Source organism: Gossypium hirsutum, chromosome D01 (assembly GCF_007990345.1).
Source record: "Gossypium hirsutum isolate 1008001.06 chromosome D01, Gossypium_hirsutum_v2.1, whole genome shotgun sequence".
NCBI classification, from domain to species: Eukaryota; Viridiplantae; Streptophyta; class Magnoliopsida; order Malvales; family Malvaceae; genus Gossypium; species Gossypium hirsutum.
The window spans coordinates 23,116,647-23,132,044 of NC_053437.1; the positions used below are offsets into that span (position 1 = coordinate 23,116,647).

At 32.1% G+C, this 15,398-nt stretch overlaps 2 protein-coding genes across 12 annotated transcripts; one reads left to right on the plus strand and one right to left on the minus strand.

Annotated features, from left to right (window-relative positions):
• The first annotated feature begins 4,169 nt into the window (after nt 1–4,169).
• Nucleotides 4,170–13,087, plus strand: LOC107922206 (CSC1-like protein RXW8). 10 transcript variants are annotated; one of them, XR_005909680.1, is made up of 13 exons: nt 4,170–4,469; nt 4,918–5,376; nt 5,584–5,730; nt 6,153–6,216; nt 6,328–6,537; nt 7,422–7,622; nt 8,636–8,815; nt 9,565–9,863; nt 10,618–10,894; nt 11,289–11,570; nt 12,210–12,443; nt 12,519–12,719; nt 12,797–12,828. XR_005909680.1 is itself a non-coding variant. In XM_016852100.2 (13 exons), exons 2-13 carry the CDS (start codon nt 5,096–5,098, stop codon nt 12,823–12,825), a joined length of 2,400 nt encoding a protein of 799 aa, XP_016707589.2. In that variant the 5' UTR covers nt 4,170–4,469; nt 4,918–5,095; the 3' UTR covers nt 12,826–13,087. The 10 variants fall into 10 exon arrangements, 9 of the variants coding, with proteins under 9 accessions (XP_016707589.2, XP_016707591.2, XP_016707590.2 ...); XM_016852100.2 differs by having other exon boundaries at nt 12,524–12,719; nt 12,797–13,087; XM_016852102.2 differs by having other exon boundaries at nt 4,177–4,469; nt 8,639–8,815; nt 12,524–12,719; nt 12,797–13,087.
• Nucleotides 13,088–13,641: 554 nt separating this feature from the next.
• LOC107921210 (uncharacterized) lies at nt 13,642–15,103 on the minus strand. 2 transcript variants are annotated; one of them, XM_016851093.2, is made up of 3 exons: nt 14,720–15,103; nt 14,173–14,605; nt 13,642–14,089 (listed from the first exon to the last, which is right to left on the minus strand). In XM_016851093.2, the coding sequence occupies exons 2-3, from the start codon at nt 14,491–14,493 to the stop codon at nt 13,874–13,876; spliced, it is 537 nt and encodes a 178-aa protein (XP_016706582.1). In that variant the 5' UTR covers nt 14,494–14,605; nt 14,720–15,103; the 3' UTR covers nt 13,642–13,873. The 2 variants fall into 2 exon arrangements, with proteins under 2 accessions (XP_016706582.1, XP_016706581.1); XM_016851092.2 differs by having other exon boundaries at nt 14,173–14,577; nt 14,720–15,098.
• Between the last annotated feature and the right edge of the window lie 295 nt (nt 15,104–15,398).

Genomic DNA, 15,398 nt, shown 5'->3' on the forward strand with positions numbered 1-15,398 from the left:
TTCCACTCCATTTGCAATCACTCAATTGTATTACATTCATAGTTATGGAATATATTTGAGAGCATTTAATCAAACACCTTGTGTGCATTACTTTCTTGTGGCTTTTCGATTCTTTTGTTGCTTCCTTGCTTTAAGTTTGCTTCCACCTTATTTTAGTGCCTTAGAGAATTTCCTTTATGAATTCTCGTCTTTCGAGAGATAGGTTGACTTTAGGAAGATTAAAGCAAAGGGAATCGCCTAAGGTTGCGCAGTTTGTCAAACTAAAGTTCTAGAACCTTAACACTAGCATGAAGCATATTAAAGTGGATTGTGATAATATGATTTTTTGCACTATTCCATGTTTGATGTCGATGCTTTTTACTACATCTATCTATGAATGCTTTTGGAATCAAATCAATGGTAGTACCAGTCAGATTATTGATTTCAGGTTTGATAGGTCTGTTTGGATCATAAATTATTAAAAATTATAAAATTAAATATAATTGTCGGTTTAAATTGGTTTTTAATTTAATTTAACTGGTCTGTATCGATTCATAGGTTAATCAATTTTTTACCTCTAAATGAATTGATACCCTAATTAATTTCCGATCTGATTCGGTATGCTTCAAACAACATAAATATTCACGCACCCTCTTTTCAATCCTTCACTAGTATTTTTCCATGCGGTGTAGTTTATTATATTTATATTTATTAGCAAAAAATTATAAGCTGCATTAGAATGTTTTGCTTCAAAGTTTTTTTTTTATGCAATTTGAGTTTTATTCTTATTACTAATTAGATGTTTATTATAATTTGAATATATATTCAAATAATTATATTACTAAATAAAATTTAACTCATGTTTTTTATCAATAATAATTCACTTTCAACCAGTGGAAATTTAAATTCACTAGTTAAAAGAAGAGATGATTTTTTTTTTGTTTTTGTTTTTTTTATAATTATAATTAAAAATAAATATTTAATAATTATATTCCTCAAATATTAAAAAAATAATTTTTTTAAAAATAAAATAAAGGTGATTGTGTTAGTATAATAAATTTAGGTTGTGGTTTCTCTACAATGTTTAAGTTTAGGATTTGAAATCTACACTTTAAGTTGACATAAATTGATTTATATACTTTTATAGTACCATTAGGTAATCTACATAGTTGATATTAACTAGTCAAATTAAAATGTTGAGGCATAGTTTTTATTAGAATTACACCTTTTAACTTATCATGTTGAGGTAGATTTTTTTTTTGTGTTAGAAAAGTATTTGAAAGAAAAATTCTCGACATTTTAATACGTATAGTTAAGATAATAATTATTTGGGCTAACTAATGTTATTATGAAAGTGGAGTAAATTATGTCAAAATAAAATATGAATATTAAATCCCAAAATTTATAATTGTAAATATTATGGCAAAAAGGAAAAAAATGTAGGGTAAACTACTAGGGTGGTCACCCAACTTTTCGTTACTTCAAAAACTTTCAATTTCATCATCAATATTTTTAAAATTTAAAATCAATATTTAAAAAATAAATAATTTTTTAAATCAGTATTTATTTTTATGAAACAATATAATTATATTCAATACTTATATTTATTAATTTACCAAATAATTTTCCAATATAAATTCACCACTTATAAAATTTAGCATTAAAAAATTTAGTATTTAATTTTTCAGCACTTAAATTTTCAATTTATGAAACACCCCCACCCACTATTAAACGTTTAACAAAAGCTAACGTGGGCATTTTTTTTATTGGCCTAATAATAAATTTAGTCCTCCAATATTTACATATTTTATCAATTCGATCTTATATCTAAAAATTCAACAAATTTAGCCCTCAATATTTACAAAATTTTCCATCTAGTTCTAATTCTAAAAAAAATCAATAAATTTAGCCCTAAATATTTACAAAAATTTTCAATTTAATTCTAATACTAAAAGTTAAAAAAAGTAAAATTATTTAAAAGTTTTATTTTTTATAAAAATTTGATAAAAATAATTTAAAAAATTTTAAAAAGCATAAATAAATGATAAATTATATGGTTTTTAGTTTTTTTTAAAACATAGTTAAACATGTTTACAAGCCACCAAAAATGTTGTCGTAGTTTGAGCATTCTTATTACTAGTAACAACCTGGCACCAATTCCATCTCCGATTAACATAATATTTCTAGCTTATCTTTGAATATCAACATTTTCATTGTAAACTCTAGCTTTTACATGTATGACAGTTCTTTCTGCCACCGCCTCGGATATGGTATTGAAGTTGCCGAAACCGTCTTGAGCCACCACGATGTCAGCGTTTAGCGGTGCACTGATTTTCTGCAAGAGATTTTGGTCGGCACCGGAAAGTAAAGTAGGCGCCTATTACCAACTTGTTTAGTAGTAACAGTGGGCTTATTTATGGCTAGAGAATTGCTAATCAATTTGGAAAAGTTGGCTAACATGGGTGTTAAGGTTTGTAAATGAGAGACCAAGTTGAAGTCAATGGAGCCATTTAGGTAGTTTTGATGGTTGGCAATTGCAGCACATAACCAGGTTTAAACATTTAATGGATTTCTATTGCACTTTTATCGGTTAAGATGGAGAATGGTGTCCTAGTAGAGCTCCAAGAAATCGTTCCAAGCCAATGTGGTTCGCTCATTGAAAGAAGTCAACTCCACGATAGAGACGAGCCGATGAGCTTGAATCGCTTGGTTTAGGGTGACCTGAATTGCAAGGTCACAGAAGGAGAACCAAGATATTTTAACCATTTTTCTCTTTTTTTTAAGTGACAAATTTTCTAAATATTTAGAGCTAAATTTGTTAAATTTTTAAATTTAAAATCAAATTAATAAAATATGTAAATATTAGAAAATTAAATTCATTATTAGCCCAATAAGAAAAGGACTACCTCGATCACTAAAATTTTGAAAATTTAAAATATTAATGACGAAATTGAAAGCTTAATGTTGGATGACAGGGTGTGAGGCCATCCTTAGATTCTGAAGGTGGGCCTTCTCCATCTTGAGTGGGGGAAGTTCCGTGTATTGTTCGCTGGAATTAGTAGATTTGAAGTTAGTTAGGCGGTTTTATTCTATACTTGCATTTACCTACCATACATGTTGGAACGTAATTCCTTTTCTCAACTAATCAAAATTTACCAACTCCAACACTTTACCCTCACAAACACCTACTCATATATACAAGTTAGGCATAATTAAGTTTCTATTAAAATAGATCCGGAAAACTCGTACAAATAAAATTATTTTAAAATTTGAAATAATATAATATTAATGGGAATGACCAATATGACTAAATTATATAACGTGAGCGATTAAATTATAAATTTTTTTCATAATTGAGTGATTATTGTGTAGTTTATCCAAAATAAAAAGACAAACACCTTCATATTAATAATTAATAATTTGTATATAAAAAATTATTTTAACAAATTTTCAATTAAATTGATGCTTTGTATTAATATTTGTTATTTTATATTAAATATATTTTAATAATTTTTAATTAAATTAATGTCTACCTAACTCGTTATACTAAGTTAATAAAGAGTTTAATACAACTACAATTATAGACAACAAGTATAGATACATAGGCGACTGTTTAAAGGGTTTAAGGGGGCCTCCCCAAAAAGAAATTGAAAAATTATGATTTTTCATTGAAATTTTTAGAAAATTTTAATTAAGTCCTCAAAATTTTTAAAATTCTTATTACCTTTTAATTTTTAAAAAAATTAATTAAAATAACTTAAAACATTTGCAAATTTAAATTAATCTCATAAAACCCCGATTTTTTAAAAATGTGAAAAAGTCAACGACTGTCATTGGTCACCGACTGCGACTCCACTGCAAATAAAATAGGTCGGGAAGCACGATAATAAAATCTACAAACTGGCGTGAAGCCAGCCAACCAAAAAAAACTGTAGCAGATATGGCGGTTGTACATGGAGTGAGTAGGATCTCACATTTTTGTACCGTTACCTTATTGTTGGCCACGTGGCGCTTCCCTCGCTGTCGTGGTAAGAAAATCGTTGCTCTTTTTAACATGTTTGTCATTGTTTTATTAAATAATATAATTATTACTAATAAAATGACTCTTTACACGTGGCATTCGCTGGAATCTTCTTCCCTAATAGAAAAACTATAAACTCTTTTTTGCGTGTGTATGAACTAATTTTTTTTCAATAAATGAAATTCCTTGAAGATAATACAATCTTTTATAAAAATTTATTTCCGAATTAGGGCTCTTGATTTCTTTCTCTGTCAGCAAATTGGTCGATTTTATTTCCATTTAATTTTATTTTTGTTTTTATTTGAAGTTGAAGGAAAAGCATAGCATTTGGCGTGCAAGTGATAACTCACAATTTTCTTATGTATTTAGTTCCCTACTTTTTTAAGCCAACCATTTTGCTTCAGAATCTCTTTGCGTTGGGAACCTTTTCAAAGTTCTTACGCTTTTTTGGCCTCTGATATTTGCCCAGGTACTTTCAGTTTATTTAATCTTTATTTTTTTCCTCGGTTGTTTAACTAATTGATTTAATTTCGTTTGAGTTTCCTTCTTGAACTAATTGTTAGGAGCATTTTTTATTTTATTTTTGTTACTTGAGTTTTTGTATAATCTTTTGTCTTGGAACTATAGAGATTCATTGAAAGGAAAAAGAAGAAGAAATGGTTTGGAAATTTAGTCAGGTAGGAAAAAGATAGTTTAAAATTTTCGGTAGCTCTATTAGAAAGGAAATTTGAGTTAAAAACAACTTTTATTTAGGGGTTTTATTAATTTTTTAAAGTTTGATGATGTTTTTCGTCTGCGTTTAGTTTAAGCATTGTTTTTCTTACTTGAAATTTTATTGAAGCTTTTTTTTTTTTTTTTGAGATTTGATCTATGAGAATGGTTTTAAATTTTGGTTTCTGAACTATGAAAATTCCCAGATCCATTTTGCAGCACTTGATTCTGTGTCAGATTGAGCCAAACTACTTTCTGCATTAGTAGTCATCAAAAGAACTCTGTTTTGAGCAAATTGGAAGTAATATTAACATGTCCTTTCTCGGTTCAGTGCTTTAGTTATTGAATTTCTAAAGCTTGAATAAAAGGTTAGAGGGAACTGAGATGGACATTGGAGCTCTTTTAACTTCTGCCGGAATCAATATAGCTATATGTGTTGTGCTGTTGTCTTTGTATTCCATACTGAGGAAACAACCGAGCAATGTTAGTGTGTATTTCATGCGGAGGCTTATTTCAGAACCAATAAAGCATAGTGATCCTTTTCGCTTTGAGAGACTTGTTCCCTCTGCTAGTTGGATCGTGAGGGCCTGGCAAGCGACCAATGAAGAAATATTGGCTGCTGGTGGTGTGGATGCTCTAGTTTTTTTGAGAATAGTTGTTTTCAGGTGATTAAGTTTCTCCAGATGGAAAATTTTGAAGTCTTCCAATTTTCCGAGGGAAAATTTTGCTAAGTTTCTCCAAAAGTCTATGCTTGCAATTATATCCAAACATCTTTTAAAGTGCTTTCATAATTCAATTATGGATGGTCAGTGTCTATTTTTTCTTCTGCTGGTATACTAACTGCACTGCTATTTTCCTCCTGTTCTTTACAGTATTCGGGTATTCATCATTGCTGCTATGATTTGTGTTTTTCTATTGCTTCCAGTAAATTATTATGGACAAGAAATGCAGCACAAGCAAATCCATTCAGAATCACTGGAAGTATTTACTATTGGAAATGTAAAAGAAGGATCAAAATGGTATGTTAATTGAACCCATTATTATTTATGGATAGTTGCTTTAGTTCCTTTTTACAATGAGTTGTTATTTGGATGCTGCCATCTTGAACCTTGAATGTTATGACCAGAAATGAAATGTGAACTCCTGATGCCATGTAGAATTCTACTTTACCATGTTTTTGTATGCATCCAAAAGGATGAATCCAAGTCTTTTATTTATTATCCTTTATACTTCTAAAAGATTCCTGGGAGAGATCTAATCAAGAATTGAATTTAAATACGGAAAAGCAATGACTTTTTAAAGACTTCTGGTCCACTAACTGTTTCTTCTTCAGGCCAAGATATTGAGATGCAACTCCAACATAGTGGTTTTGTGGTAAAATAGATTGGATAAAATCAGCTATTTATTGATTGTTTTTCATTTTGTTTTAAAAATATTCCAGGTTTTGGACGCACTGTCTTGCATTATATGTCATATCCTGCTCAGCTTGTGTTCTACTTCACTTTGTAAGGATGTGCATACCATAAAGCATTTCTTATTCATATATGGTTTGAATTTTATTGATACATTCGTAAACATCCTCTAGCAATCATTTAAAGGTTACCGCTCTGATGTAGGAGTACAAAAATATCACTAAGATGAGGTTAGCACATATTACTGGCTCTCCTGTGAATCCAAGTCATTTCACAGTTCTAGTCCGTAGCATCCCATGTTCTCAAAATCATTCATACAGTAAGTCGGTAGAAGACTTCTTTTCAACTTATTATCCGGCAAGCTATGTGTCCCACCAGATGGTATATCGGGCTGGTAGAGTTGACAAATTAATGGTATGCATCTATCTTGAGTGACTATTTTAGGGATGTAAATTTATATGAATTTTTTTATTTGGAAAGGCTTTAATTTAAAAAAAAAAAATTACTATCCCGTTTAGGGGGAAAAGAAGAGAAGACTTAACTGGTTTTGCTTAGTGCAGTTATTCACTACTTCCATCTGATGAATTAATTTGGTGTTCATCTAGGGTAGATGTTATTAGTGCTGACAAACAGAAAATGTTAGCTTTTTGTTTATCATTTTGTTCTATAGACCAAATAAGGTGGTTCCTTAACCAAGCCACTGATTTAGTGGCAAAAGACTTCCATTGATTTGAAGTCTTGGTTAACATGAGGTCTAGGGTTCGAATTTGGACAGCCCAGTCCCTCTCCAGTTTATCAAATAAATAAATAAAGTGGTTTCTTTTTTGGAATTCACAACTCAAAGCTTAAAGAGAGGTAAAAGAAAATGGATCCGTTGCATACTACCTCGAATAGGTAATCATGATTTTCTCAAATTTGATTTTGAGACCATGTTTTAAATCTTGACGTCGTTGACTTTATTTAGTGTTATTATGCAGTTATGACTTGATACTACTTACCAAACAATTATTCTTTACTTATTTTAGAATGTAAAATAGGAAGTACTATCCTAATGCTGGTGCTGATGCATTGCATTTAAGTTGAACTTTCCAATTTCTCAATTTGTTTTGTTTTCTTAATTAGGTCTTTTTGTTTTTTGTTTTTTTTATAAAAAAAAAAGTTGAGAAATTTAAAAATTTTAAATGTGTATTTCTCCTTTTCTATGCACATTCTACTCCTCTATGCACGTGCAATGTTCTGTTTGTTTTATGATCTTTAACGAGTTTTATGTATATTCTCTAACAATGCTGTCTTTGCAGAAGGATGCAGAAAAAATGTACAGAATGCTAAAAACCATTGAGTCGACGACTAAAAAGAGTTATATGCCATGTTGTCTTTGTGGTAAAAGTACACATTCCTTTGAGGCACTTAACAATGATGCAGAAAGTGTTGAGATTAAAACCAGCAGTGATGAGTTGCAACCAAGTCAAAGAGAAAAAAAGTTGAAAATTTCGGAACAAGTATAGTCTTATAATATTGATTTCTGGATTATAGTGATATTATACAGTTCGTATTCCTTTCTAGTGGTTTGTTGCCAAAATTTAACTTGTCTTAGATATTGTTCAGTCATCAAAGTCGTTTTGCTTTTATATCTCCTCTGGATTAACTTAATGTGCTATAGGCATGATAGGTTCTCTGTGGTCTAGTTTGTCCTCTGGCAACAAGGAATCCTACTGGATGTAGACCTGATCTTTGCCACTCTAGCAATAGCCCTCATTGATGCTGAAAAGCTATAACCCTAAACCCACAACATTTGCTGGGATGGGTATTTTAGCTTAATGTTAGATCTGGTACCTCCTTTTCTAGATACTTATGATGCATGGAAGCTAGCCGTATCATTGAATTTGTGCGATTAATTTCCTCCTGTTTTGCTAGATGGCAGCATTTACTGTAACTGATAATTTCAACTATTATAAGAATATGGGATATAGTAGCAGCATTCTTTGAGGTTATGTGGTAATTTTTTTCTAAACTGTTATTGCCTTCCCAATATAACAGCTTCAGCACACTAAGTCCTATGTGGTTTCAATCTTCTTGTTCCCCGTTGTCATCATGTGGTTGTTGATGTCTGAAGTAAATTTTGCATATAAAGTGGTTTCTTTAATAGAATTCACGACACAAGACATGATTTTGGGACCATGTTTTTAGATCTTTATATCATTAACTTTATTTCGTGTTATTATACAGTAGTGACTTGTTACTACTTGCTATACAATTATTTTTTCCTTTTTTTAGCATTTAAGTTGAATTTTCCAATTTATCATTTTCATCTTGTTTCCAATTATTATTATTATTATTATTATTATTATTATTATTATTATTATTATGAGTTGAACTGAGTTGAGTAATTTGATAATAAGCTTGTATTTCGCCTTTACTGTTCTTATTCGTTCCACTGCGCCACACAATGTTCTGTTTGTTTTATAATATGTAACAAGTTCTATGTATATTCTCTAACAATGTGTCGTTGCAGAAGGATGTGGAGAAGATATACAGAAAGCTAAAAACCATTGAGACACAAAATAAAATGAGTTCTACGCCTGGTTGTCTTTGTGGTGGAATTATGCATTACTTTAAAATGCTTAAAAAGGAGGCGGAAAGTGTTGAGTGCAAAACTAGCAGCGATAGGTCGCAGCCAAGTCAAACTGACAAGGTTGAAAATCTTCGAATAAGTAGTCTAATAATTTTGATTTCAGGGTTATAGTATTTGTGTATAATTTGTATATTCTGTTTTGGTTGTTTGTTGCCAAAAATATACTTGTTAAAGTAACTGCTCGGTTGTTGAAGTCGTTTTACTTTTCTACCTCTTAAAGTAACTGTTCGGTTGTCGAAGTCGTTTTAATTTTCTACCTCTGGATTATTTTAATGTGCTATAAACATCATCAATACACCGTGATCTAGTTTTCCTCTGATCACAGGAACCCTAGTGGATATAGATCTGATCTTTGCTACCCTAGCAATGCTGACATTTGATGCTAAAAAGCATTTCGCACCTTTTTTTTGATGGTTTACATGTTATTAATCACATTCTGAATCTTTGCTGGGATGGGTGTTTTAGCTTAATGTTAGGTATGGTACCTCCTTTTCTAGATGAACATGATGCTTGATAGTAAGTTGTATTATTGAATTGAGGTGTTCTAACTATTTTAAGTATATTGGATATAGTAGTGTCCTTGTAAATTATCTGAACACATGTTTCTTAAACTGTTATTGCCTTCCCAACAGCATGGTCATTCTCTTGATTTCTTTGTGGAGACTCTCTCTCTATGTGGTTCAATCTTATCATTTCCTGTTGCCACCATGTTGTGGTTGATGTTTGAAATCGAATATTGATCACTAACTTTTGAATCTTTGATGGAAATGGCCATGTGATATCCTATGTTGTTTTGGCCTTTGATACAGGAACGTCCAGCTGCTTTTGTTTTCTTCAGGACTCGTTATGCAGCTATTGTTGCTGCACAAGTTCTTCAATCATCAAATCCCATGTTATGGGTGACACAACTAGCCCCAGAGCCTAATGATGTTTATTGGTCAAACCTCTCCATACCCTACAAGCAAGTCTGGCTTCGTAAAATAGCAACTCTTCTGGGTGCTTTTGTTTTTATGTTCGTGTTCCTTGCTCCAGTTACATTTGTGCAAGGCTTGACTCAACTAGACCAGTTAAGACAAACATTTCCATTTCTTAAAGGAATCTTGAAACAGTGAGTATCATTCTGCAAACTCTATTGCTAAACCAGTATTAGGTTTTTAGTCTCTATTTTGTTGCAATCAATACACATTGCAGTCGTGACTGATGTCTGATGCTACAGATTAGGTTATGCAATTTGCATCATGTTAGAATATATGCATTTATACAGAAATAATGCATGAAATTAACCACAGAAATAATGCATGGAAAGAATCATGCTCTTGAAACCCTTTTTGTATTGCTATAGCTACTATTCTAAGCTTTTATGTGATCATTAATTTGTACTTTCTATTGACTTCCTTAAGGAAATCAGAACCTGGAATAAGTGCTGCAATTAGTTCTCTTCTTTTTGGAATAATATGGAAAATAAATGGTTGTTATTTCATGTGCACTGGTATGATAGAAGTACCATGCTTAAATTTTGAAGATGTTGTGGCATATACTGAGAACAGACATAGAATGAAGGCTCTGACAAGATAAATCTGCAATATATAAATAAGAAGATTCATGTAAATAGGAGGATAAATACTAATATCCCTTGACCTTCAGGTCCATAACTTCTGTGTTCTTTGTTTAATCTGCTGCAATATTTTCTTTGGCAATCGAGGTATGCATAAATGCATAAATGATCAACTTAGAGAAGTATTTTGTTTTAGAGGCTACTTTTGTTTTAGCCTTTTAATACATCATAATTTGCTAACTCATGGTTATTAGTGGAGAATAGCTTTGACTTAATTCTGAGCCAGGGATTTTGTTCTTATGTGCAGGAAGTTCATGAACCAGCTTGTAACAGGTTACCTACCAAGTGTAATTCTGATGTTATTTATGTATGCTGTTCCACCAACCATGATGCTGTTTTCCACAATTGAGGGAAATGTTTCACATAGTGAAAGGAAAAAAAGTGCTGGCATTAAAGTTTTGTACTTCACAATCTGGAATGTTTTCTTCGTTAATGTTCTTTCTGGATCCATAATTAGACAATTGAGTGTTTTCTCAAGTTTTAGAGACATACCTACACAACTTGCCAAAGCAGTGCCAACCCAGGTAATTTTCTATGCCACTCCACATTAGCTGGTTTAATAGAGCTTCATTTCTTCCAACTTCATGGCAGAATTCCAGATGCATTTCGATTTAGATTTTATATTCTATTAGGGATGCATGATATGCTTTTTGCCTATGGACTGAAACTATACTTTTAAAATTATTATCTTCAATGAGTTTTAAAGCTGTGATAGGCAACTTCTGGTTTTAACAAGCCTTGCATGGCAATATCGTACCGCGTAAGTGCTAAAAATGTATGTGTACTTTTTATGCTCTCTTTTATCACCACATTCACATAGGACAAATATTGCTTCTTTCTTTTTTTCTTTATATGTCAGCTCAGTAGAATCTTCAGGATTACTTCGAACTGTGTTTTTATCTTCTTGAGTAAATGCAGGCTACCTTCTTTACAACTTATGTTTTAACATCGGGCTGGGCAAGCTTGTCATGTGAAGTAATACAACTTTTCCCTCTTCTTTGCAATGGGTTCAGAAGATTCATACTAAGAAGGCAGGAAGAGCCCTGTAGTAATCATGCTCTAACCTTCCCTCACCATACTGAAATTCCTCGACTTCTTCTGTTTGGGCTGCTTGGCTTCACTTGTTCTATCATGGCACCATTAATATTGCCCTTCTTGCTGGTTTACTTCTTTCTTGCTTTCCTTGTCTATCGGAACCAGGTGTGTTTTTTCCTTATCAACTTCATATCCGTTTGCTTTTTGCTTCATTGAGTCTACCTTGTTCATTCACACTAATAAACCCAAAAGGCTAAGAGAGTAGGAGTTCTGATTACAATTTGCTAAACAAATTTAGATTTGGGATGTTGAAGTGTTTTTCATTTGAGCTGTTGCTGGAGTATCCATGCGAGAATTATGATCTTTTATAATGTTTTTGTACACACCAATAAAGTAATCCCTATTAAAAAAAATGTTAAAAGGAATATTTTTGAAGGTCAAAGTTTGGAAATTTGAACAGTGAAATGGTGCCCAGTACTGTGGATGAACTGCAAAAAATCTCCTAACTCATGAAAGTCGATTCTTGGAAGTACCAAACTTCACAACCTACTTGTCGACCTTGTTTATGCAACAGTTGTTTAGCAGTTACTTAAACTGCTTTATGGAATTACATTCCAAGCTTCTATGTCTATCTTATGCATTTCTTTTATACTTAAAACAGTGAATGTATGATTTTCACATATATGGTACAAGGTATTCAGAGTGCTGCATGATTATATTAAGCAATTGAGTCAAGCGCAAGACAGATTCAGAATAAATCAATTTCTAACTGTTCTTGGACTATGCTTGTTCTTTTTTTCCCAGATTCTCAATGTATATGTACCAAAATATGAAAGCGGGGGACAGTTTTGGCCTGTTGTTCACAACACAACAATCTTCTCTTTGGTGTTGACACAAGTTATCGCACTCGGGGTGTTTGGTATAAAAAGATCACCAGTTGCTTCTGGTTTCACTATTCCTCTAATATTTTTAACTCTTCTGTTCAATGAGTACTGTAGGCAGAGGTTTTCCCCCGTTTTCAAGAGGAGTCCTGCACAGGTAAGAATAAAAAATTATCATTTTCTCCCTCTCAAACTCAGATAACCATTTTTTATTGTGATGGCTTGGTTGTAGTACAGGTTCTTATAGAGATGGATAAACAAGATGAGAATTGGGGTAGGGCAGAGGAGATATATAAGCTGTTACGTACAGCATATTGCCAGTTCCCATTACTGTCACTGGACTTGTCAACTTCTCAGGAGTTGTCAATGGCCGGAAACAGCGGGCAGAACAAAGATGAGGGTAGTTCCAAAGATCAAGAGTCACATAATCCAGGTATGGTGGTTCTAGTGCTAGCTGCTGATTCTTTCCATCTACAATCAATTAGTAATTGCTTGAATCTGTACTTGTAGATTTGAACGAAATCAAATTGTCAAGTTAAAATGAATAGTGGGTCGTTGATCGGAAGGGGAAAGGCATAGTATATGAACCGAATTGGATCATAGAAACATCCGTTTAAGGCTCTGTTAATGGTGGCAGTGGGATATAGGGAATAGTACACAAGGTGACTGTTTTTGCTTCACAAAAACTATACAAATTTAGTTACTTTGCCATTTTAATTCTCACACTCAATGGGGGCAAAGCCCTTTGATATGTATACATACTTCAACATTGTATAGTTTAAAAGGAAAGTGTTTATATCCTGTTTGATGTGCATGCTTCAAAATCCACTGTTATACAATTCGAATTTTAAATTTTAAATATCGATTGGATTTAACAATAAAAAAAATCATCAATACGTTAAAATCAAAATATTTTAACTGAGTAGATAGAAGATTATCAAATTAGATTTTTCATTAAGCAAACATTTTTTTTTTTGTCCTTTTTAAATATCCTGGAAGGAAGTTAAATTGTATTTTACCTCTTTACAAATGAAAAAAGTAAACCAGTTTTAATACATCACATGTAAATTCATTTTTTTCTGCTTAAAACTTTATATATTTGTACTATTTATAAATTGATGTGGCTAATAAAATAATTATATAATTGATATATAAAAATTAGTTCTTAATTGTTAAAAAAAAAAGATGAATTTATTTTTGATCTAATATAAAAAATTAATTTATCTAATAAAGGAGACATAATATTTTATTTTGTCATGATTTCATCTCTTCAAGATTTCACTCTATAAACATGCAAGAGACAACAGAAAACAATACGCCTCAAACAAGACATAAATGAATAAATGGCGTTGGCAGAGCTGTAATGTATTTGATAAAATTTATGCTTAAAAAACGTAAGAGAAAGAAACACGAAGATGGCACTGCTAACCAATTTCTTACCCATTTACGTTACAGCATACTAAGAATATTTGAAGCCGTAACAAGGTGAACAGATTTCATCTACTAATTCCTCTGCTCAATTAACTGCTAATGTGTGAGTGACATGAGTTTACAGAGATAATCAAGCAACATCACCCCCAAATAAAGTCAACTTTCTGCTGATGAAGGTGTAGATCCATCTTCCATGGATCCATTTTCTGCCAGCGAACTTCTCCATTGCCACAAAACTTGCATCAACCCACCATTCGCAACATGCAAAAGGAACACCCTTGTTCCTATTCCAAACCATGCGCACACCAACTTGATAACAACAAACAACCCACCCATCCATAACACCTGCCATTTCATTTCCAAGTCCTTCCCCTGTTTAAACATAAAAAAAAAAACCTCAAAATTTACAACACACCCACACGCACAAACTAGTTAAAGAACAGAGTATATATTACCTCGGAGCTTCGAAATGCTTCTTGGGATGTCTGTTTTAGGAAATCAGACATCAACACTCCAACAATTAGACCAAAGGGTATCATCAATTCTTGGTTTCTATATATAGAATGTATGAAATCTGACAGACAGCTGAATACAAAAACTGTAACAATAGACAACTTCAATGCCTTGTTTCCGGCAACAAGTAGTTTGTCCAGCAGCAAATTCTCAGCTTTTTTCCAAGGAAATGCTTTTACAGAGTCGGGGCTGTTCTCCCATAGTCTCTCCTTGATGGTATTGAGTTGTTCCTTCATCTTATTTGGTTCCCAAAACTGCGCCATTGTTATTTTCAAGTGACATTTTCGAGAGAGTCGATGAAAATTATGGAGCTGATAACAACAAGACTGGTGTTCATATTGCTTAACCTGTATGAAGATTCCAATGATTAAGAAGCTTCGATCAAAGAAACAAGAATAGCCATTGTGTTAATTCCGAGTTTTATTTACATATCTGAAATTAACTTCAATTACAGAAAAGCAGAGAAAATAAGTTGGAAGGAAGGAGTACCTTGATATTTAGAGATGAAGGCAATAGGGAGGAAGTCAAAAGCGCCATCGTTAAAGGAACCACCAGACAGAGAGGTTTGTTTTGTGTACAGTCTAGGGTTTAGCTTAGCTTAGAAGAAACGACGATTGATTGAAGGGATGGGTTTTGGATCCTTATGGGCTGAATATCTCTGAACCCAGAAACCTCTGGATCTGATTATAAAAAATATTAAAAAATGGAGATGCGGGGTATCGATCCCCGTACCTCTTGCATGCTAAGCGAGCGCTCTACCATCTGAGCTACAACCCCTCTCATACAAGGAAACTCAGTATAGTTTCTGTAATTTGTTCTCTTATCTTTGGAAATTGCTTTCATGGAATTTCATGTATACTGTATCATGCTTTTAGTTTGAAGATATTAAAGCAAATATTAACGATCATAAATGTATTCCTGAATTAAGATTTAGATTGTATTTTAATTTTTTTATTTAAAAATGCAAGTAAATTAATTTTTTATATTAGTTCAAAAAGTAAATTGATCATTTTTGCTAAAAATTCTATCCATTTGTACTATTAAAAATTGTAATAAGACAGTAATATATGACGTGTCATGTGTACATCATAATGACATACATAGACTAATTTTTAACTATAAAAATGGATGAAATTTTTAATAGAATGATCAATTTACCTTTTATTAA